This window comes from Rhinolophus ferrumequinum, chromosome 13, assembly GCF_004115265.2.
Source record: "Rhinolophus ferrumequinum isolate MPI-CBG mRhiFer1 chromosome 13, mRhiFer1_v1.p, whole genome shotgun sequence".
In the NCBI taxonomy this organism is placed as follows: Eukaryota; Metazoa; Chordata; class Mammalia; order Chiroptera; family Rhinolophidae; genus Rhinolophus; species Rhinolophus ferrumequinum.
Genome location: NC_046296.1, coordinates 52,836,531 through 52,861,210, shown reverse-complemented (window position 1 = coordinate 52,861,210; position 24,680 = coordinate 52,836,531). Strand labels below are relative to the sequence as shown.

The 24,680-nt window shown below is 37.1% G+C and overlaps 1 protein-coding gene across 1 annotated transcript in view; it reads left to right on the top strand.

Moving 5' to 3' along the window:
• Nucleotides 1-24,680, top strand: part of BABAM2 (BRISC and BRCA1 A complex member 2) — a 364,621-nt gene that overhangs the window by 92,355 nt on the left and 247,586 nt on the right. The window contains exon 5 of the mRNA XM_033125481.1: nt 21,783-21,977. Coding sequence (XP_032981372.1) covers nt 21,783-21,977 — 195 coding nt within the window. The remainder of the gene's footprint in view (nt 1-21,782; nt 21,978-24,680) is intronic.

Below are 24,680 nucleotides of genomic sequence, written 5' to 3'. Positions count from 1 at the left end.
TAGTAAAGTATTTTATAAATGTCCCTCAATTGGGATTTGTCTAATTTTTTTTCTCATGTTGGATTGCAGTCATGGGCTTTTGGTAGGAAGACATCAGAGGTAAAGTGCCATTTTCATCACATCGTGTCAAGGGTACATGCTATCAATATGACTTATCTCTGTTGATACTAACCTTGATCACTTGGCTTGAGGGAGTGTTCTCTACTGTAAAGTTACTGCTTTCTCTGCCTTTTCCATATTGTCCTCTTTGAAAGGGAGTCACTGTGCAGCCCACACTTACGGAGGGGGAGTTATGCTTCACCTCTTGGAAGGCACAGTACATGAATGATGTTGAATTGCTCTGCATGGGAGACTTGTCTGTTCTCCCCTAATTTACTTATTCAATTTAATATATAGCTAAATATAAGTATGGACTTACAGATATTTTATACTTTGGGTTACAGTCCAATATTACATTATTTATTTTGTTGCTCATATTGTTCTAGTTTTGGCCATTGGAAGCTGTTCATTTGGTTCCTTTGCTATAACCCTGTGATTGGAAGGGGTTTTTTTCCCTTTGTTTTTTTGGGGCACTTTCTTGCTTTATGGCACTATAAGATCCTCTAGGCTCATCTTGTATATTTCCTGCTCACGTCCTAGAATTAGCCATTTCTCCAAGAAGCCCTGGTTCTTTTTATTTTACTGGGGAAATATATTAGAAATGAAGTCTGTTTGCTGCTACGGTGGTGCCATTGCTTTTAGGTCCTCTCAGCTAACACAGCATGGAAATACACACACACATATATAAACATTTGTATATATTAACCATTTGTGCCTGTATTAAGCAAAACATGAGCTTAAAATGATGTCTCCAATTCTAATCCACATGGATCATTCTAACCTCTGGACAGGATTATTTTAAGATCTCATCTGTATATGTCTCTGTTCTTTTGTAATATTATTCCCACTGGCTGATTTGCTAATTTCTTCTACAAACATGTATTAAGTCTGTACTATATTTAAGCCTTTGTAGTAGATGTTAGGGATACAGAGATGGATGGTTGATTAATACAGTCATAGTGTCTCCAATGAATACATGTTTATTGAATACCTCTCATGTCAGGCACTGGGCTCCATGCTCAGGGTTCAGTGTTGGGAGAAAATCTGGCCTCAGAAAGTTATGACATGAGGCAGAATGTAACTGTGATATAAGGTAGAAAGGAAGGGTAATAGTAAAATTCAGATGAAGGAGAAATTCTTCAGGAAGGGAAATCACGTGATGAATTGTAGCAGTGAGAACCTAGTAGCATTCAACTGACAGGAAATGTCACCAAACTGGCTTAAGTAGAAAGAGAATTTATTGGTTCACATAACAGAAAAGACCAGGGGTAGTGCTTAGGGGCCCGACTAGGTTAGGGTTCAGACGATGTCATGAGGGCTTTGCTTTGCCTCCCATTGTTCTCACGCCTTTCATAGCATCTCCCAGACCAACATCAGAAAAACACCATAAGAAGAGAAAGGCCGACATCATGAACAAAAGTCTTAGAACTGAGACTTGTTAGCCTTACTTGGGTCATCACATCCATGAACATTGTTGCTCTGGGAGATAGAATGTGCTGGTTAGTGTAGCTTTGTACATGTGCTCCATCCCTTTTCTCAAGTGTTGGTTTTGTGATTGTTAATTGAGCTATACATTTTTGTTTTGTGAACTTATCTATATATTTGTTATATTTTACAGTAAAAATTTTTAAAAAATAACTGAATATACCGAGCATACAAAAATTAATCAGTGTAATTCCTCAGATTCAGGAAGTCCAGTTAACCCCAAGCAGGTATGTATAAAGAAAATCCACTTCTAGACATATCATGGCAAAATTACAAGCAACCAAAGACAATGAGAAAAATCTAAAAAGAGCCAGAGAAAACAAAACAGCAACCGTTAGACTAACTTCTTATAGCCACAATGGAAGATAGAAGACAGTTTAATGATATCTTTAATGTGATGGACCATTTAAAATTAAACCTTTAGTAATTCTTCAGGGAGAAGGACAGTAATCGCCGTTGGAAGGTCAAAGATGCAGAAAGAAATGAAGAGCAACAAAATAGAATAAAGGGAGATAGCAGTAGAGAGGGTATAAAATTGTAAATCATCGAGGGTGTTTTTAACTAGAATTATCTTATACATTTTGATGGATATTAGGATTTATGTCCCCAATACACATCATCTAGATAAATATTAAAAGTAAGTGACTTTCTCTTGGTGTTTACTGATTTGGGAGTGGGGAATGGGTGCCTATAGGGTGAAAAAAGAAAATGGCATTAAAACTTGGCTTTGCAAGCGGATAACTTCATATTGACTATGTCTGCCATTCTTCTTTCTACTGTTCTTGTATTGCTTTGTGTAATGCTTTGATTCTTTCATGGGGACAACTGGAAATATACTGAGCCTGGGTCTTAACTCCCAAAGATTCTAATTTAGTTATTTAGTCTGGGCATCAGTGGTTTTAGAAAGCCAATTCTTGTGTATAACTAGGGCTGAGAACTATAGGTACTGAAAATGAGTATAGAAGAAACAGATCTGAATTCTAGTCTCATGTCTGTTTATTACTAGGTGGATTATGCTGGCCAAGGTACCTAATATCTCTATTTATTTATGGATAAAACTGCTAATATTAGTACTTATCTCACAAGACTGTTGTGAGGAATAAAAAAAGTAACATTTGAATGGACAAATGGAAATAAAACTGGCGGTATGGATGCCAAAATGACCAAGGGCAACCTATAATCATAACTGCTGAGGGCTTACCAATGTTTGTATTTTCAAAGAAGTCCTCTAGTTTCCCTTTACAATTTGAAGCAGCTTATTCAAATTTTTAAGTTTGCATTTAAACCCATATGGAAATGAGGTTTTGTACTTATGAAAGTCTTTAGGTTTGAGATTATTTAGCTAACTTGGGTTATCTACAGAGATGGGCACTTTCAAAAGGAAATTTTGAACCTGATTCTAATGTATGGTTTCTCCAACGTTTTTAAAAAGCAAAAAAACTTAGCCATTTAAAAACATTTTTCAGAGAAATTATCTGCATCCGGCTGAGAATTTTATGCCAAACTGCAGCCCCCACACAAGCTTTGGAGAGCCAAGATATTTAAACCTGCAAAGTAAAGTGCCAGCTCAACCTTTACACTGGTCTGATGTAATCATTTAACCACAGAATGGTTTGTAGCCTTGAATTGACAATGACTCAGTAGACCTTGTATACATTTAAAAAATGTTTTTAAATTGTTGGAACATGAAAATACCATAGAAGCACAATATTATTATAAGTAAAACATTCGACACATTTAATTCAGTTTCTTGAATATGTTTCAGGAACATTTATGAAGACGCCAAATTGAAAAGTAAAAAGTCTGGATTATGATAGATTTTTTTAAAAGAAGGGGAAACTAATTACTTATAGTATCTAAAATAGCTCCAGAGAGGCTGGTGAGCACACAATGTGGTATATAGATGATGTCTTATAGAAATGCACACTTGAAATCTGTGTAATTTTACTAACCGTTGTCACCCCAATAAATTTAAGTAAAAAAAAAAATGACGTCAACTATAAAAAAGGAAAAATAAAACAAAATAAAATAATCCCAGAGATCATCAGTCACATTTTTAAATGAAAGGAGTCCTTTAGGAGATTTGAAAAAAAAAAAAAAAGTTAATAGGTAAGAATATTGATAAATATAACAATTATATATAATTTGTATGTTTAAAGGTACATTTTAAAAGGATTATTTATTTTTTAAATATGGAGATGTTTGCAAGGTTTACATGAACATTTAGCTCAGTCAGCACCTGTAGGAGTTATTTAAAAAATGCAATATTTGTCCCAATGAAAATTGATTTAGTTAAAAAACTAATTTATTATCTTAAAGTATAAGTTAACCATTTGTTTTACTTTCAACCTTTACCTAGGTACTACTATTCCAAAACCCAAATTCACTAAATCCACTCATTAAGAGCATTTTAGAGTCAGGAAAAGATGAAGTAATTATTTCAAACATTTGAGTTTGTATATTTGTATTGATATATGAACAGAATTGAGTAGAAATAATTTTGGAATTAGCTATAGATTTATGTTATAAATGTAGCTTTTCTAGTTTATCGTGAAGAAACTTGGCAACTTTTATAACATGTTACAGAATTAGAAAATCTGTAATAGTAATTTTCAAACTTCTGAGACTAAAAACAAACAATTGAAATACTATCCAGTAATCTAATGACTTTAACTTCCTGAAGAAAATCTAGGAACCATTTCTTACTTTGTGTTAGTACTTTTTTGGACCTTTTAATTTATAACTGTTAAACTTGTGCTGTAAACTTCTGTGCTGTTTTACAACATGCCTTATGAAAATTTTTGTTTTTTAAGAAAATAATGCAATATAAGATGTTCATAACATTTACGATGAAGGATTAATCAAGGTTTTGAAACTGAGAAACTCTTTTAGCCAGATTTGATATAGCTTCCTTAACTTTTAGCATCATTTCATGACTGTAAATTTGTAACTAGCCATTTTAGAAATTAAAGCATAATTCTTGGATGTAATTTTTAGAAATCAAACAATTTTTAGAAATCAAAGCCAGACAAAATTCTTTCTAACTATAGAATTGACTCGTTTTATAATACTTTGATCTATGGAGAATTTCAAACATATACAAAAGTAGAAAGTATTGTATAATGAATCCTCACAGGGCTATCAACTAACTTTGATAATTGTCAACTCATAACCAATTTTGTTTCATATGTACTCCCATCCACTTATCCCCGGCATGTTATTTTGAAGCAAATCCTATACATTATGTCATTTCATCTGTAAATATTTTGATATGTTCCTAAAATGATAAATCTTTTTAAAAGCATGAATAAAATACCATTATTTTGTGTAAAAATATTAATAGCAATTCCCTAGCATCGTCAAATAACCAGTCAGTATTCAAATTATGCATTGTAATTGTTATACCTTATCTTAAGTCTCTTTTAACTTACAAATTTTCTCCACGTTCCTGCCCCCTCCCCCCCTTCAATTTACAGTTAATGGTTGAAGAAGCTGAGCCATTTGTGCTATGAAATTTACCATAGACTGGGTTTTGCTGACGGTACCCCATGACGTAGGTTAATATGTTTCTGTGCTCCTCTGCAGTTCCCGTCAATTGGTGGATGAATGCATTTCCCAGGTGCCGTGCACCTTCAGCCACCTGGTACATAGTCATAAACCAACAATCATCTCCACCCGTGCCCTCCAAAAACGGGGTTCTAAATTTTGTGATAGCTGTCACAGGGATATGCTTTATTCTGTGTATGAGATACAGAGGTATCTTTAGTTTTTATTTAGATAATTGTGTGTAATGCATGGCTGAAGATTAGAATTTATGGTGACACTGGTTATAGCAAAATGAGATAAATGTGTATATAGTAAGTAGAAAAGAATTGTCAAAAGCAACAGGAGGTTTATAAAGGTACAGTATTCTGGAGTCATTCATTTTAAGGAAAGATAGCACTATTCACTGAAAAACCCCTACTGATACCACTGTTTTTAATAATAGCAGTATAATATGTTCTTATAATAATGACCTTGATTCATCCGGAAAGGTGAATTATGTTTAATATGGACTATTTTAAAGAATCGCAACAACTAGAGAGTCAACAATTTGGCACTCAAAGGATTGAAGAATTATATATCACAGTTGTAAAATATGGTGTGCTTAATCCACAATCCGTGTTAATAATAATATATGTTGTAGTGTGTACATATTAAAGATAGAGGCATCATATATAAAAATTACAGAAATGCTACTTTATCAAGAATATCTGGGAAATAAGGTATATTGGTTAATCAAATATTCACTCAGAAAAATTTACTGTATAAGCTATATACAGATCACCAGTTCTTCTAAAATAATTGATTTTTGATAATATACCCTTTATACTGAAAGTAGAACATAGTTTGATCTTTCTGTGATGTTTCAGAAACTTTTGAGGGACTGTTTATAACATTAAAATTATGCTTTTTTAAATTAAATTTATTGGGGTAACATTGGTCGACAACATAAATTTCAGGTGTACAACTTTACAGAATTATTGTTATTAACCTTGATTGTCATTATATTGTAGTTGTGTAGTAGAGTTGATTCATGCAGACTTCCAAAGTAATGTTAATTATGAAAGAATTACCACTGGATTAAGAAAGCCTGAATGGGCTGTATGACTGACTGGTAGGTATTCAAAGAGAGTCAAATAAAGAGACTTACAGAGACCAATATGCGTGGATATATATGTGTATGTGCGGTTGCATCCATAGATACATGTTTACCTGTGTGCATATGTGTACATGTTACTGTTAAATTTGTTACTATAATGTATATTGTTAAACATATACCCATCTATACCGACTTGTGACATGTACAGCCATTAGTAGTACTAAGCAAGCTGCAAATTGAAGGAATTTGATCAAAATTTACCAAGAGGAAATTGGCTCCATGGCATAATGATTTTGGCTGGAGAAGATAGTGATCCTGGCACAGTATACTCTCTATTTCCTTGTGAAATCTCCAAGATTAAAAGAATTAGCTGCATAGAGGCAGATGCTTGGTAGTTTTCTGGAAGCACAATTAATAAGGTTTATGAAAAACAGGAAGATCTACATCTCATGCGGTTTTTTTTTTGTTGTTGTGGTTCTTTTTTTTTTTTTTTTGATCTGGGAACTGATTTAATGTGCTATTTTGTACCCCTAAGACCTTCTCTATTGAGCCATGATAATTGATTTTGTTTTTATTTTATAATTGATTTTGTTCAAAATTCTTATTTTAAATGTTCTAGACTTTGGAAAGAAATTATGTCTTTAAATGCTTTTAAGATAATCTTTTTCAGACTGTTCAAACTTTTAATGATGGATGGCTATAATTAGTTACATTGCAATATTGCATTTTTAGAATTGCTGTCCAGTTTTCTTTTGTCTACTTCTGCTTGTAACCACAGATTAGTTTGGCTCCCAGTAGCCAGTATTTGTACTGACCCCGGGAGAAATTTGGATCCTTTAATATGTTTAACTTAATTTATAATGAATGGAATGGTGGTGATCATTCATTTGACCAGTAATTTGAGTGCCCACTTTGAATAGTCCGTGATGTCTAACGTAGCCCTTGCACAAAGATGAATAAGGCACTGTCCCTATTTTCAGATAGTTTATAGTTAATAGAGGGATGGTAATATAAAGTAACTATATCACCCAGACAATTAGTCATTCTTTATGAACATTGGTGGGTACATTGAATGGGAGAACTTTCTTTTTATCTTCAATTTTCAATGCCTGAGGAACTCTAGCCGTTTGTTCTGCTGCATTTTGCTTACATGACAACAATAAACACCTTATGTGTCTACCATAAATGAAGGAAACACGGAAGGAACTAAAAAATATCTATAAGAAATGCCCCAAAGTCTTAATTCAGGGTGTTACAAACTCATCTGCCTAAAAGGGCCAGCCAAATAATACAAATGAGTGAAAAAGACAGGTATAAAATAGTTGTAATAGGTGGGGATTGTGATCTACTGAAGTGTGTATGCTTTGTCTAAAGATTTTCTAATAAAATTTGTTTTTGTGGATCAAAGGAAGTATGACTTCAGGCCGAGGCTGCCAATTTGCAACCCCTCTATAATTCCTTAATACTAATGGAACTATCACAAAAACATTTGAGAGAAAAAATGGTGATTTAAAATTAAACTCAAATAAATACATCCAATTTAAGAATGATCACACCGTTTAGTAAGCTGTTTGGTGCTTATTTTTCTGGGGCATAGGTGACATTAAATTAAGGATGATGGGATCCCAGGAGGAGCCTGGAAGATACGATAGATGTAGGCAGATGAGGGGTCAAGTTTAGTAGAATCCACTACTGTAGGAAAAATAGGAATTAGCAAGAATGATGCTGGCTGTCCATCTCTGAAGATGTCTTTTTTTTCTGGGTATGCGTAGTTCTGAATTCCAGGTGTCAGTTATTGTTAGAAGTAGATCAGAGGTCTGAAGACACATTCTGTTACTTCCAGGGAAATATGTGGGGCAACTCTACTGGAAAGCTCTAGTGGATGGAGCCTTTAGTCATCATTTAGACAGTGGATCTTACGTGAAGACATAATGAGTTTATGTGACATCGTTTGGGCCTTTGATCCTAATGAGAAAATCAGGAAGATGGTCAGATTTTCTGGGTTTCCACCTTGCTATTAGAATGCCTGAACATGACTCCAAAAATCACAGAACAGATTCTCTGGGCCAAGGAGTAGGTACCACTTCTAGGCCTACTGAATCAGTGCCTCAGAGGCTAGGACCTGAGAATCTGTCTTTTTAAGATGCTTTCTCAGTTAATGCTGATGATAAGCCCATTTGGGAACTATAGCGGAAGGCAGAAATGTTTTCATGGACTTACTGGATGCTATCAGCCTTCCTTGGTTAATGAAGACGGCCTTCTATTAAGGGATTTTTTTTTTTTAAAGTGGTGTTTATTGACAGAAAGAACCCCATTCTGTTTGATGACAGTGAATTGGAGGCAGTAGGAATTGGCTCAGGATATGAGCGCTTTGTTAAGAGTCTTGGGGCATTTCGTTGGAGGGGTGGGTATCATGATTATTTACCCTGAGAAGGCTGTTTGGGTGGTAATTTGAAACAGTTACTTTTCTTTAGTTAACTGTGAGGAGCATCACAGTTTTGAAAGAGCTGGTGAGGAAAGGTTGGGGGGCTGGACAGGGATGGCGAGTTGAAGGAAGTGGAAATTGGTGAAACTGAGTAATCACGATGTATTGCTAAGTTGACAAATGGTTGGAAGGCTCGGGCTGCTTTGTTGGGGGCCCAATTTTCAGTCTCTTTGGAGAGAGAATGTGTGCAAAAGATATAAAGGTTTGCTGGTCAAAGGTGTACATTTCAAGTTTGGCCTGGAGCCAGCATTCATGAGCTGCCGAGTACAATTTGTATGTGCTGGTTATTCAGTGAGGTGGAGGAAAGGTAAAAATATCTCCTGTTTACAGACCTCCTTTCTAAGCTCAGTGCTAATGAAGGCTGGGCTGCTGCATAGAGTAGCCTCCAGACGCATGTCAGTAATCAAAGTATCCTTTTCTGGTCTGGAAGGGTTGTTCACTTTTCTCCTTTACATTCTTCAACAGAACTATTGGCTTTTTCAGAAGTCTCCCTTTATTACCCGCTGAATCAGATACCTTATTGGTGTTTAAAAAGCTCTGGGACGGGGAACATCTAAGATACCAATTTCAGATCCATTTTAACTTAAGTTTGTTGAATGAGTTTTAATACAAGGGTATGGTCTTCCTTCCTCCATCTTCACTCCCTTCCTCTCTCCCTCCCTTCCTTCCTGTTTTTTCCTTAAGAGAAATGATTGTAATCATTGTTGGGTAGTAGGGAATTCATTGCCTTACAGAACTTAAAAGGGCTTCAGATAAGGCTTGGTCCAGTGGCTGAAATAATGTCTTTTAAGGACCCAGTTTATTTCTGTTACTTTTATCCTCTGCTCTGCCTTCCACTGTGTTGACTTTGTTCTTAGTCTCCATAGCCACCCAGCAGCTCACATCCCTTCCCCGTGAATACAAATTTGTTATTCCAGTTCAGACTTTATATTCTCTTTCCTTGGGAAGAAAGAACACTTTTCTTTCTCAGAAGTCCCAGCTGATGTCTTCATTTATCTCATTGGTTTGATTTGACATGTGTCCATAGCTGAATCAGTCGTTGATGCTAGGTGCGTGGGAAATATTGATGGGGTTAGGGAACCAGGGCCTAAGGAGCTTGAAGTGGAGGTTCTTACTCAGAACCCATGCCTAAGAACGGGAGGGGTGGTTTCTAGAGGAAATTTGGGTTTGTGCTACCAGAAGGAGTGCAATGGGCATCAAACAATAGATGTCTACTAAATACGGGCTTAGAGCCAAGGACATTCATTATAGAACAAGGACATGGGGCTGGGAGGTAGAGTTTTTAGGGGGAAGGATAAAGACACTGAAAGCTCTCACTACCTTGTGTGTTGTATTTTGTGGATATCCTTTCCTTTAGTTGGTGGTCTACTTTACATTGCTTTTTCTTTCTTGCTCTTATAGCTGCATGTGGCTAGTATAAAAGGAAGAGCTTGGGGTAGCCTCCTTTTCAGTAGATGTTTCCCCTAATCATTTACATACGGATTGTGTTAATAGGGCACTAGTGGCTTTAAGACCACTGGCCAGGAAGGCCCAAGACTGGAATTTTGACTAAAAAGAAAGTCTGGCAAATGCTGCAGGTCTGGAATTCAGTCCAGGGGGCTCAGCCAACGTGAGAAGCAGTTGTACAGTATAAATCATTGTAGCCCAGGGGCCAAGTCTAGCCTAGGGAAATCATCTAGGGCAGGGGTCAGCAACCAGTGATTTAAATAATTTGCTCCCAGCTTAAAATCTATGGGTAGAAATTCGAATTCATAACCTTCTAAGTTTAAAAGACAGAAGACATTTTCTAATGAAAAGTGAAACCTGATAAAAGTGTTTGCTTTAACTAAATGATTGCAGTTAATTTCTTGTAAAGAAACACAGAAGCGCACATTAACTTAAAATAAGCTCACACTGTTGTTTCTTGTAGTACAGCCAGGAAAACCAGTAACAAGCTGTCTCCTTCAAAATCACATCCCTGGATGATATTCGAGCAACCTGGACAATTTAAATACATCCCCAGGAAAAACAATTTAAATTAAGTTAGAAATCATATTTGCTAATTTCTTTTCTGCCATTGCAATGTTGCCTTCTATTCTCCGAGTCTGAGTAGCATTGATTGAGAAGGTAGGTGTGTGTCATCTGTGATTCAGGTAAATAGCAAGTCATTTCTGAGTCACAGCTAAGCTGGGGCCACAAGAGGATTATTTTTGAGGTGGGGGGCAATTGTTGGGGTCTTGATTAGCTCATGTTCTCAGCTTACAGGAATTTAAGTTTCAACTTTTAAAAAAACACTTTGTTGAATACATAAAATGATTTTCTAATGCTTAGAGTTTATTAATGAAATTTTAGTCTATAATGGCATTTTATCCAAAACTGAACTTAATACTAATATTATTTTCTGAGAAATAATAGGTATAAAACTTGAGCATTTTAGCCTCAAATAGATTTGATTTTTATTTAAAAGATAGCACCTTATAGTTGTACAGGTAAAGACAATACTGTATAGAAGAAATAGAGTAGATTTAGTTACTAGTCAATCTAGCACTCTCCAAAGAGTTGAATAATATTATTGAAAAATAACTAAATCTGCTCTGTTTTTTTCTATATTCATTCTTATATTCAGTGATTTTAGTGTTCCCAGTCTTAGTTCTTTTATACATGTGTGGAAAGACACCATTTCTGTTCTCCAAATGGATACCCTTGGAGAAGTGTTAAGAGAAGAAAGACAAGTAAAGGTTCTATGGAAGGTACTCTTTCCTTTCTTCTTAAATTTGTTCCACTTGAAGAGATTTCCAGGGTAGAAAGGTATCTGCTGTGTACTTTTCCTCCTCTTAATAAACAAGGAAGGCTGAACCAAGAGACGTGGTTTGAGATGCCTTCCTTCCCCTGCTCCCTCCCACCCTTGTTTCCTCCCATCTATTTACCCCTAATTCCAAAGAAAGAAACAGAACTTGGACATGTGCTGTGTAATCCTCGAGACCTATTTGAAGTGACAATTCCACATGACATGGACCTGGCCACCTTTTAAAAAGAACTGAAAGGTAGTCTTACAGCAACTTCTGATGGGCAAGAAGAGATGTTACAATTTTTAAAATGGAGCCACGGGTATAATTTTGTGGTGCTTTTGTGTATTTTAGATCGAATGCTTTCCTGTGGAAGAAAGTAAATAAGTAAAATATACCAATTCCAGTGATTCTGGCATGCTAGCACAAAATCGAGATGCTAGCGGAATTCTGGTGAGACGCACCAGTAGGCAGTCTCTTGGTAGATATTTGAAGATTCCCCAGAACTTCTCTTTTAATTGGAAATTGTGCTTACCTAGCAACTGTGGGGGAAGCTGCCTACTGAATGGCATTTCAAAAAGTTCAGATTTAAGATTCCCTATCTTGCCTTTTCTCTGTCATGAGTCTGTCAGTTCTATCACAAAATCATATGGGAAAGTTATTTTTTAGCTACTAAAAAGGTATTTGTATATTTTGCCCAAGACATTACCTTTGTCCTTCTCAAGGGTATGTAATGGTCATGTTCTATATTGATACAGAATCAGGATCACGTTACCATTAGGAGCCAGAAGATTTGATTGATTGTAAACCAGGAAAGAACTGCTGTATTTTATCCTGCAAGGCAATAAAAAAGACCCTTTAGAAAGATCCTAGGTCACAAAAAGTTAAAAAAAAAAAAAAAATCCAGGGAAGTTGGTTGTTAGTTGAGAGGCAGGTCAGAACCTTGGAGAGCTCTAGAGAAAGCTGGGGCAGAACCACAGCCAGTAGCTTCCATGACTGTCCCCAAACAGACTTGATTTTTTTAAGGAGATGTCAATTCCGCTTTGTTTACTGGCAAAATATGTATGATTTAAGGAGACAAATCCCCTTACACAAGCTGTGTAAGGGGACAAGCTGTGTATTTGTAGTCTAATTGGTGAGCTGGGGCTAACATCTTAAAAACTAGAGAACATTCCAGCACATCTTCTTGAAGGTCCACCAGGCCATTTTAAGATTCTGTATTTCTCTTAGCCGGGCTTCTGATATCAAGTTGAAGAGGGTCACAAATAGGAACGGCAGAAGGAACATACGATGTCACTGAAGTATTCACTATTAGACAGGATCCATTGTTCAAAAAAAATTTCTTTTTCAAATGACAGCTTAGGTAAAACTTCAGCGAAACCAAAATCAGAACTAAACCAAACCAAACGAAAACAAAAACAGAATGGCAGAGGAGTTGTAGTCGAAGCAGGGTTTGTGAGGTCTGGAGTGCCTTCTACTCGGATTACTCGTGGCTCCAGCAGTAGCCACCGAACACAGGCCACAAATCACCACATTTCATCAGAGTACATTCAATTTTCTTGTTCCTAAGTAGGTGTGAAGACTTAACTGTACTCACAGGAATACCTCTACTAGCTCATATTGATCACAGAAATGGCGTAGTGTTGGTTGTCTCCTTAGCTATTCATTTGGCTGTAGAGATGTGCATCACTCTGATTTAGCTTCCATCTTCTCAGAATTCACTGAGTTTTCATAGACTGTAATTAACAACAGCATCAAACATCATGGCAACCAACTCAAATCTTAGAGGCTCTGCTTAGAAGGATGAAGAGAATTATTAGAATATTTGAAAATAAAGCCACTGAGGATTACAGAATGACCCTATTTAATTTTTTGCCTTCCCAAAATTTATTTCTGTGAGTACCCTACAAATTGTAATGGAGCAGAATCCAACTCTAATGTTCTCTTCTTCCATGTATCCTATTTTGTTCTTAATAGTTGAATCTTCTCAAAAATAAAATCCCAAAACATTAACTGCCAGTTAACTATCTAAGGGCTAAGACTGGGAGTGCTCTGTTGTCTTTTGCTGGCCACATGGCTGTAAATATATGAAGGATGCGTAGTTAGATGGAAGTGAGACTAGACTTGCTCTGTGTAGCCCCAAAGTTAGTTTCTCCTAATCCAACTTTCCTCTCACCCACCCCCATATTCATGTTATGTTATGTTAACTCTATTTTAAGAAGTTAAGAAGTTGCTATATTTTTAGGACATATAGAACAATGTTTAAGATAATTTCATTTAAGTTATTTTAGATGATATATTAGAGGAGTTACACAACTCTGTCCTACTGTAGAGTGTAGACATTCATGTCTTTTAATACTTGGTCCTCTTACAAATGGGTCAAATGGCAAATTAATTTTTGTTATCTTTTGTATTTTCCAGATGTAGTGACATTTTAAAAATTCATGCTGTCCAATTACAGTTCTGTTAGCAATGTAAAATATCATTGTCATTTCCTAAGACTTCCATTCAGAGGAATGTAGCACAAGAGTTTTGGTTGAGAAAAGCATAATAAATTCCTACAACTGTGACCATTACATTATAGCATATTGTGTTAGCTTTCTGAAATGTTCTGTGAGGGTTGGAATTTAAGAAACAGTAAGTTCAAGGTTACATGAAGCATATTTATTTAGAGTTAAGTAATGCAAGATTTGTTCTCCAAAAGGCTATGGAATTGGCTTTTTGTTGATCAGACGACACAGTTGAAGTCTGACTTCATAAAATACATAAATGGCAAGTGGAATTTCTTAAACTTTGAAATTGAAAAATGATTTGAAATGAAATATTTGAAGTATGCTATTCTCTTTTTAAAATGTATGTTTTCCAGTGTGAAAGTATGTGCATGTGTTATATATGTGCACATACACACGTACACATGCATATATCTAAACATATACTCAGAAAATTTGGAAAATATAGGCAGCGAGGAAGAAGGGGGAAACAAACCCTCTTCTAAATAGCTCCCAACTATAGGCATCAGTTGTGAACATTTCTTGTAGTGGTTTTTCTTTGCATAGATGGATTTTGCTGCGGAGGGTCGGGAGGGGATGGGGATAATCAAAGTTATGATCATTATGTAGCTATAGTTTTATATCTGTCTTCATGTAATATTTTAACAAAAGTATTTTTATGCTGTTACACAGTATTTGTAAACATGTTGGCTGCATGTTTGAATAACTTTGAATAACTGTAATCGTTTTTCAACTATTTCTTATCAGGTATTTAGGTTATTTGTAGTTGGATGATAGAAATGACTCTATGTATAACATATTTTTTGTCTATGAGCTTCCTTCACCCCCCCCATTTTTGTTGTTTTCTCTGATAGATTCCCAGAAATGGGATTTGTAGGGGTATCGAGAATGAACATTTTTAAGATTCTTGAAAAAAATAGAAATAAATGCTTGTAGCAGTTTGCACTCTATGTGTAAAAGTGTTCATTAAACTGCATCCTCACCAGCATTAGCTATATGCTTAACAAAAGAACTTGGCTAATTTAAGATATAAACTTTATTTCATAATTATTGCCCAATTTTCTTCTCTGATGGGGAATGCTGAGTGAGGGGCAGAACAAATCAGTGAGTCCCATGAAAGCAGTGAGGTCCTATCCTGGAGTAAAAGTCAGGCTCATGAGTTCAAACCAAGCCCTGATGCAAGGGGGCTAGTTGAACTAGGGGAGTGAGTAGTCTTTTGGGGGAGTGAGGGGAATCTGATAGTCGAGGTTTGGAGGGAGACTTAGTTTTGTTCTTTATACTCTTTGATGCTATTGGAAAATATTTCTTTTACCATATGTATATATTACTTTTTCAAGGAAACATTAGCCTTTGAAAAAGAAGAAACAAGGAAAATGACAATTCTTTAGTAAGATTACATATTTTTCATATATTGTTTTAAAAAATTCTATTGAGATATAATTGACATGTGACATTATATTAGTTGGGGGTGTACAACGTTTTGATTTGATATGTGTATTATGAAATGATTACTACAATAAGTTTAGTTAACCTCCGTCACCACTCATGTTTACAGATTTCCTTTTTCTTGTGATGAGAGCTTTTAAGATTTACTCTCTTAGCAACTTTCAAATAATGCAGTACAGTGTTGTGTCTTGCACATTGCTAAACAGTTGTTCACAATTTTGTAGCAAGACGTTTTAGATAATTTTTAGTAATATTTCTAATTATTTCCTGTGCTTTATCCTGTACTTGAAAATTTTTATTATAAGCTTTATTTTTTTAGAAGAAACTTTGTTTTCCCTTTGAAGGTTTCCCCTCTCCATTATTAGGCAGTGATGATCCCAGGGCTCATTTGCTAAGTTGCTTATTTTCCTTCTTCATCTCCCCAAAGATATGAACCTAGTACGTGTTTCCCAACTTGATTCATTTGTTGGTGTCCTCGTGCATGAATTGGTTCCAGCATGGCTGAGAAGTCATGTTTTGAATAAGTGAAACGTGAATTGGAGGTAAGCTAGACATCTGAAAACATCCCTCACTATGTTTCTGACATAAGAAAGCTCAGATAAGGAACTGAGGATTGGTTGGGTTTTTTCAAGTCTGTGGGGCCATCGATTTGTATTTATGACAGAAAAAATGGGGGAAGGTTGAGGGCCACACGAGCAGGAAAATCCCTCAGGTCAGGGGCAGCCTGGACAGGGGATCCAAAATGGGGAATCTGGAATTATCACTAGACGTGAGATAGGTCGTGACTGCAAATGAGGCAGGTGCCACTTCTTCGGTTAGAAAATGATATTTTATTGAACTGAATGGAGGGAGGGTTGGCAGATTTACATTCTACACTGTCAGTTCCTTTCCACAGGAATATCAGCGGTTACTCAACTGTTCTAGTTAACCAGTCTTTAAAAAGAGCTGGTATAATACCTTTGCTGAACTGCTTCATTGGAGTTTAGTGAGAATGAATAAGATTTCGTAATGATAGTTAATTCTTTTGCTTTTGTCTATTTTCTTTTGTTTTATCACTTTTTCTGAATGCACTTTTCATTACTCATTTTTGAACTCTTTTATTCTCTTTTCTTTGTTGATATATTATGTGTCGATGCCTACTTTTCATAGCCATCCTCATTTCAGATTTCTTATTTAATTAAGTATAGTATGAACTTTGTGAAAAGAGAAATGCCTATTTTTGTCTTTTTCATAAAGAGGCCTGTTAATTTATGCCCCTGCCCCCTTTTCCTGAAGCAGCTTTGGGCATTTTCCTCCTTCTCCTACCTAAAAGACGGGAAAGGTCCAAAGTCCTGCATTGCTAGACCTGTTTTTAAAATATGTACTAGTCTTAGGAAGTGACCAAAATCTTGTATATCTTCTACGTTCTCCGCTTCTAGGCAAAGTGGTTCAAACCACAAATTACCTAATAAGTAAAAGGGGTCATGTAGCAATAGTAGAGGAATTTTTATCTTATTGAGCATATCTGGACCTCCCTTGATGGGGATGTTTTTCAGCTAAGTCATTTCCCGGGGAAGTGTGCATTTAAATGGCCAAAGAGGTCAAGTGCATTTCCATGTATTGGGAGATTGTATTTTAATGGAAAGGGACTGATTGGCTTGTCTTTACTATGCATTTAACAATTAGGTTGAATCAATTGAAGTGAATTCAAATTGGTAAGAGATGTTTGCCAGCTTCTATGCTTCCATAATTGTTTTTGGTGTGTGTGTGTGTGTGTGTGTGTGTGTGTGTGTAGATACAAGCTTGTAACTTGCAAACAGCTCAAGAGAAATGATAGAATTAAAAATTAAAAAAGCTTTTTTTTTTTTTTTTTAATGAAGCAACTGAAGCTTTTTATTTTTGTACTAGAACAAGGACTTAAAAGGAGTACTAGACCAAGACATGGAATATTGCGTATTTTTCCTGTTAATGTTTGGTTGATCTCTGAAGGAAATACACAGCAAGCTACATAATGATCATTTCAAGTTCTATATTATGTTGTTATTGAGTAGCTCAAAAGGAATTTTCAGGCACTTGAGGTCCAAAGGTTTGCCAGTGAGGACAGGACTTGTACTCTTCTTATCAGGTCACTTCATAGCAAGGGTCACTTTCAATCACTGTACGATACTAAAGCTTCTACTTTTTCCTCTGTTCTTCAAGTCTTTATTTGAGCATCCCTTAAGACCTGTCTTTCCTATAAATACCATTTAGTGATTCTTCTATTGTCATTTAGTCCCTTTAAAACCACACAGTAGAGCAAAGTAATTACTATCCCTTTAAAGCAGGGGTGTCCAAACTGTGGCCCACAGGCCAACTGCGGCCCGCAATCCATTTTTAATTGGGCCACAGCAAATTCCAAAAATATATTTAGTTTACTTAAATAAACCAGGTGAGGCAATACGGACTTCACCTCGAGTGAGTGGCCCGGCTGTTTGTGTATTTTACTGCATATGGCCCTTGGTGAAAAACATTGAAAAAAGTTTGGACACCTCTGCTGTAAAGGATGCATTTCTTTAACTTTTCTTTTTAACTTTTTTTAAAAAAAATTTTTATTGGAGAATAGCGTGTTTTCCTAGGGCCCATCAGCTCCAAGTCAAGCCATTGTCCTTCAGTCTAGTTGTAGAGGGTGCAGCTCAGCTCTAAGTCCAGGCGGGAATTGAACAGGCAACCTTGTTGTTGAGAGCTCGCGCTCTAACTGAGCCATCTGGCCACCCCTCCGGCAGCTCAGCGACAGCTTGTTGTGTTCAATCTAGTTGTGTTCATTCTAGTTGTGGAGGGCACAGCTCACTGGCCCATGTGGGAATTGAACCAGCGACCCTGTTGTTAAGAGCTCATGCTCCAATCAACTGAGCCATCTGACCCCCCCGCATTTCTTTAACTTTTATTTGCTTTCTTTGAGAGAAGACTTTTCTGATGAGATTGATGATGTTAATGAATGTGACTTTTTGATATTATATAAATGAAACTTGTCAACATTTGGAAGATCTGCATAATTCAGTGAAGCAGGATTTTCTAAATGACCAGTGCATGATGGTACAAAATCATACATGGGTCAAAGAGCCATTTAAAATGCAAGATAGACAAGTGGAATTTAATGTAAAAGTATGAAATATTTATTAATATGGTTTCAGATTCTATATTGCAGCTAACCTTTAAGAAACTACCGCTTGTTAAGTTTTTGTGTAGTATCAAAGAAGAATATCCAGAATTACTTGAAAAGTCTATTAAAACACTTCTCTCTTTTCAAAGTACATATTTGAGTAAGGCTGGATTTTCTTCATATACTTCAGCCAAAACAACATATTGCAACATGGAATGTATAAGCAGATAGGAGAATCTAGCTCTTTTTAAAAACCAGACTTATAGAGATTTGCAAGAATGTAAAACAAGGCCATGTTTCTTACTATGTTTTTCAGAAAAAAATAGTTCTTTTATTAAAAAGTTTTTAGATTAACATTGTAGGTTTGTTATTTTAAAATGAATTAATAAATATTTAAAATTTACTCGGATTTCATTTTTAATATAGTCCATGTAATTCATATAATTAATATATACAGAAGCTCTTTGGGTTCCTCAGTACTTTTTAAGAGTGTAAAATGTTCCTGAGACCAAAATGTGTAAGAACCTCTGGTGTGTTCAAGGGCGACTTGGAGCCAATTGCTTCTCAGAAACCCAGCTTTATTTTTTTAATAGCCCCATGACTTTGGACAAGGTATTGAACTACTTTTTGCCTCAGTTTTCTCTTGCATAAAATATCATAATATATGATCTTCCATGCTGCTATCAAGGAAATTATCATTCCCTTTTTCCTAAACCCCCATCGTCAGCTTTGAATCTCAAGCCATCAGACTATGGGACACACTACACCCTCCTTGTTGTTCTCTGTAGACCTTCATTGAAGATTTTAGCACATGGCTCCTTGTTACTCTCTGCATTATTGCTCTCGTCATGATTCCAGGTGATTTAGTGTTTGTGTAAATGAGCCTTCCAACACCCTGGCCTCTCAGTCCCTAACTTCCTTACCGTCAGTGGTCTCGTCCTCCTCTCTACCTCAGCCAGGCAAACTCTCAGCCAGACCTTGTCAATACCATTTGCAGATCACTTCCATCATCTCAGTTGAAAACATCCCATTCTCTGACCACACCTCCTGTCATTCTTTTTATATCTCAACTCCCACAATTCTTCCAGCCCACCAGGACCATTGGTCCTACCACCTTTCAACTAATTCTTACTTCCCTAATGCACTCGCCTGGCTTTTTTCTGGCTTAAACTGCGTAGTCATAATTGACAATCATTGTTTTGCAAATCCTCTAAGATCTCTCGCTCCTCTTTCTATCTATTTATACTTGTCTGGCAAAATCCCAACCTTTGTTAAATCCAAATTCCTCCCACTCCACATTGCACCCAGGCAGTGGAATTTATGCTAATTGGTCTCACAAAAAAATCATGCCTCTAACCTCAGTGGAGCTTTCAGTGCTATGTGGAATTCCTCCTTCATTTCCTCAGTCCATTTATTCTTCTAAATGACTGTTTCACACTGTCTTCTCAAACTTCCAATATCCACTCCTCCTTCCTCACTCTCAATTGATGACCTTCCTTCCTACTTCAAGGAGAAAAATATAACCTCTCAGGAGAGAACTGCCACATGCTTCTGTCACCACATGGAACAACCTGCCTGCACTCCCACTTGTTTAGTTAGCTTTTTCTCCTGTTCCTTTGGATGGACTCTGCTCATTTCTCAGACCAACCCTCTATGAGATCCTGTTCCCAGGTACCTGTTCATTATGTTCTCTCCTGCTGTTCTGCCCCCCGCCTCATTATCACGTTTACACCCTTTCTACACTGACATTGCATTAGGTTACAAATATTCCAGCAAAACTTTCCCTTGACCCAAATTCCCCTCTAGTTACCATGTGAAATTGTCTGTATAGCTATCTGCTATTTCTTTCTCTTTTAGACTCTCAACAATCAAGTTTTTATTTCACCAAAATAACACTTGTTGAGGTCACGATGGACCTGTGTGTCGCTAGATCCAGCGGTCAATTCTCAGGCCTCATCTTACTTATCAAACACCATTTGACACAGCTGATCACTTCTTTCTCCTTGGAGCACTTCCTTCCTCAGCTCCTGGGATGCATATTCTATTTTTCTGAGTAGCAGTTATCACCATCTGATACATATTTAATTCTTCGTTTATTGTTTATTTTGGCCCACTAAAATGTAAGCTCCTTGAGAGCAAGGGGTTGGCTTGTTCTCAGCACTGCTAAGAAGAGTGGTTCATACACAATAGGTATTTGGTAAATACCCATATTTGTTGAATGAGGAATGAATGTGAGCTTAACAACTACTATGTACTTAATAGATTTTCCCTCATTCTCAGCTTTCCTGGTCATAAGCTTCCACTTCCACAGCCCTTGTCTTCATCTTTTTTTCTGAACCTTGCGTCTCCTAATTGTATTTTCCCTCCTCCCTACTCCATTCCTATCTTTTTCAGGCTGAACCATCACCATTACGCTTGTGTTTCTGTGGGGCTCTAGTGTTTACAGAGCGTTTATTTATATCTGGTATTACAGATGCAGATGGTCGGTGGATCTGAGTTGATGAAATTAGCATATAATGCTGAATTTAGGTGCTGATTGAAAAAACTTAAAATTATAAAGAATAAGAAATAAATTAAGTCTTCCAGAGCTAAAATTATGGTCTTCTAGGATATTTAGGTTTCTTGTTTTATTACTACCCCACTTTACACTTCACTGTTTCTTCCTACTCACGATAGAACTCCTCTTGATTTTCTGCAAGGATTTTTAGAAGGAAGGAGAAATCCCCAAGCTCAAAGATTCTTCTCACTGCAGTTCTGAGTTTATCACTAATTAAGAATAGTCTGTGCCTTTTCAATTTTCATCTCTCTTTTCCCCTGTATTGATTTGGTAATGTGATGCTGGGTTTGTATGAAAATTCTTTTTTTCCCCCAAAGATTCTTTAAAAAAAAAAAAAAAGATTTTATTTAAATCTTTAAATAAAGAACAGGACTTTATTGGGGAACAATGTGTACTTCTGGGACTTTTTCCAAGTCAAGTTGTTGTCTTTTCATTCTTAGTTGTGGAGGGCGCAGCTCAGCTCCAGGTCCAGTCACTGTTGTTAGTTGTAGGGGGCACAGCCCACCATCCCTTGTGGGAGTCAAACTGGCAACCTTGTGGTTGAGAGCCCACTGGCCCATGTGGGAATCGAACCGGCAGCCTTCAGCATTAGGAGCACGGAGCTCCAACCGCCTGAACCACCCGGCTGGCACGAAAATTCATTTTTAACTGGTCTTTTGTTTGTGGCTTCTACAGAACCTTGCCTCCTGGAATCCTTCGAATCCTGAATGTCTCCTACTTGTGGTGAAGGAACTTGTCCAACAGTATCACCAGTTTCAGTGCAGCCGTCTCCGTGAGAGCTCCCGTCTCATGTTTGAATACCAGACATTACTGGAAGAGCCACAGTATGGAGAAAACATGGAAATTTATGCTGGAAAAAAAAACAACTGGGTAAGGATTTTGAGAAGGGGGGGAAAGCCACTTTATAATAAAATAAAATAATCAGTTCAGATGTCCATTTATAATAAACCTTAGCCATTTCCTTTGCTAAACGTGGTTCAGGCTGCCTATATCCTTTCTCGTGAGAGTTTAAAGGGGCCCTAATGTTTACCTGGTTCCTGTGTTTCTCAAAGGTGTCACCTGGGAAGTTCGTAAAACTTGGCGTCTCACATCCCAGCCCCAGATATTCGGAAGTCGGGGCAGAGTCTGAGCACCAGCACGTATAACAAGCCTCCTTTGCGGTTCTGATGCAAGTGGCTCACAGGCCACGTTTTGAGACACAAGTTTCTCCTTCTTTTCATTGTAGAACTTCTTCAGTCTCCCAGTCAGCTAAGAGAGGTCACTCTGGAGGTAGCTAGCTTATATGGAACATTCAATACTTTCTTTTTGTAGTTTCTTCATATTGTATGATCCTTTTAAAATGCAAGTCAGATCACGTCACTCCTCGGCCTAGAACTCTCATACATACCTCTCTTTTTCTCTCATGGTAAAAGCCAAAGTCCTTCCAGTGGCATCTAATGCTCTGTGCAACTTCCGTCACCACCATCCTGCATCCATCAGTACTTCTCTCACTTCATCTCCTACCTCCTGTCTAAAAACTTCCAGCTCCAGCCGCACTTGCACCTTTGCCGGGCTGCAGACACACCAGGTGTGCTCCCACCCTAGGTTCTTTGTATATAGGCTTTCCTATTGTCTGGCATAGTGCCCCTAAATAGTCACATGCTTAGGACCCTTCCCCCTTCAAACTTTTACTCATATATTGTGTTCTCAGCGATGCCTGTGTTAACACCCTCAATTTTTTTAACAACTTTTTTGAGGTATAATTCACATACCATAAATTCACCTGTTTTAAGGGTACAATGCAGTGTTTTTTAATACATTTGCTGAGTTGAGCAACCACCACCACAATCCAGTTTTAGAATGATTTCATCACCTCAGTAAGATTCCTCGTGCCTTTTACAGTTAATCCTATCCCACCCCAGCCCCAGGGAACCACTCAACTACTTTTTACTGTATAGATTTTCTTTTCTGAACATTTCATATAATGGAATCATGTAATATGTGGTCTTTTTTGACTGGCTTCTTTCACTTAGCATAGTATATTTGAGGTTCATCTGTGTCGTAGCATGTATCAGTACTTCATTTCTTTTTGTTGTTGTTGTTGTTGGAATCCTAGAGAAAAAGTTTTGTTTTTACAGTACTTCATTTCATCCATTGGGTATGTATACCACATTTTGTGTATGTATTCACCGATTGATGGACATTTGGGTTTCTACTTTTTGACTATCATGAATAATGCTGCTATAAACATTCACGTGCAAGTATTTGTAATACCCCCTTTTAAAACTGTAACTGGCACACCTCCACCTTCACCTGGCTCTACATTTTTTTGCATCTCATTTTTTTTAAATAAATTTTATTGGGGAGTATTGGGGAACAGTGTGTTTCTCCAGGGCCCATCAGCTCCAAGTCGTTGTCCTTCAATATAGTTGTGGAGAGTGCAGCTCAGCTCCAATTCCAGTCGCCGTTTTCAATCTTTAGTTGTAGGGGCACAGCCCATCATCCCATGTGGGAATCGAACCGGCAACCCTGTTGTTCAGAGCTCGCACTCTAACCAACTGAGCCATCTAGTCGCCCCTTTTTGCATCTCTTTTTAACATACCATGTTATTAACATACAGTATTACCGTGTTTCCCTGAAAATAAGACCTAGCCAGACAATCAGCTCTAATGCATCTTTTGGAGCAAAAATTAGTACAAGACCCAGTCTTATATTATATTATGTTAGATAAGACCTGGTCTTATATTATAGTAAAATAAGACCGGGTCTTATGTTAATTTTTGTTCCAAAAGACGCATTAGAGCTGATTGTCTAGCTGGGTCTTATTTTTGGGGAAACACAGTAGTTATATGTTGCTGCATATAAAATAATTATTCCAGAGTTTAGTGGCTTAAAACAACATATATTGTCGTATTTTTGTCAGGAATCTGTGTAGCCTCTTTGCTTCAGGGTCTGTCAGAGGCTGCACTCAGGGTATTATATCAGTCAGGGCTGCAGTCTGCTCAGGACTCCACTGGAGATGGATCCATTCTAAACTCATTCATTTCATGTGGTTGTTGGTACCATTCATTGCCTAGTGGGATGTTGAACTGAGGATCTCAGTTCAGTGCTGGCTGTTGGCTGGAGGCTGCCCTCAGTTTCTTGCTTCTTCTAAGGGCCTCTCCATAGGGAAGCTCATAAGATGTCAGCTGGTTTCACCAGAGAGAGTAAGCAGGAGAGAGCGAGAGTGTGTGAGCAAGAGAGAAGTCACAGTTTTCCTAAACTAATCTCAGAAGTGACATCTCATCACTTTTGTTATATTCTACTGAAGTCTAGTTCACTCACACACACACACACACACACACACACACACACACACGAGTAATTACATAAGAGGATGAATACCAGGGATTGTTGGAAGCCACTTACAAGCAGCCTACCAGACTTCCTTATTATGTTTGTTGTTTGTCTGTCTCTCCCCACTGGAATGTAAAATTCCATGAAGGCAGGATCTTTGTTCTGTTCACTGATAGATCATAAATACCTAGGACAGTGCCTGCCACATTGTTTACATTCCATAAACATTTGTTGCATGAATGAATGAATGAATGAACC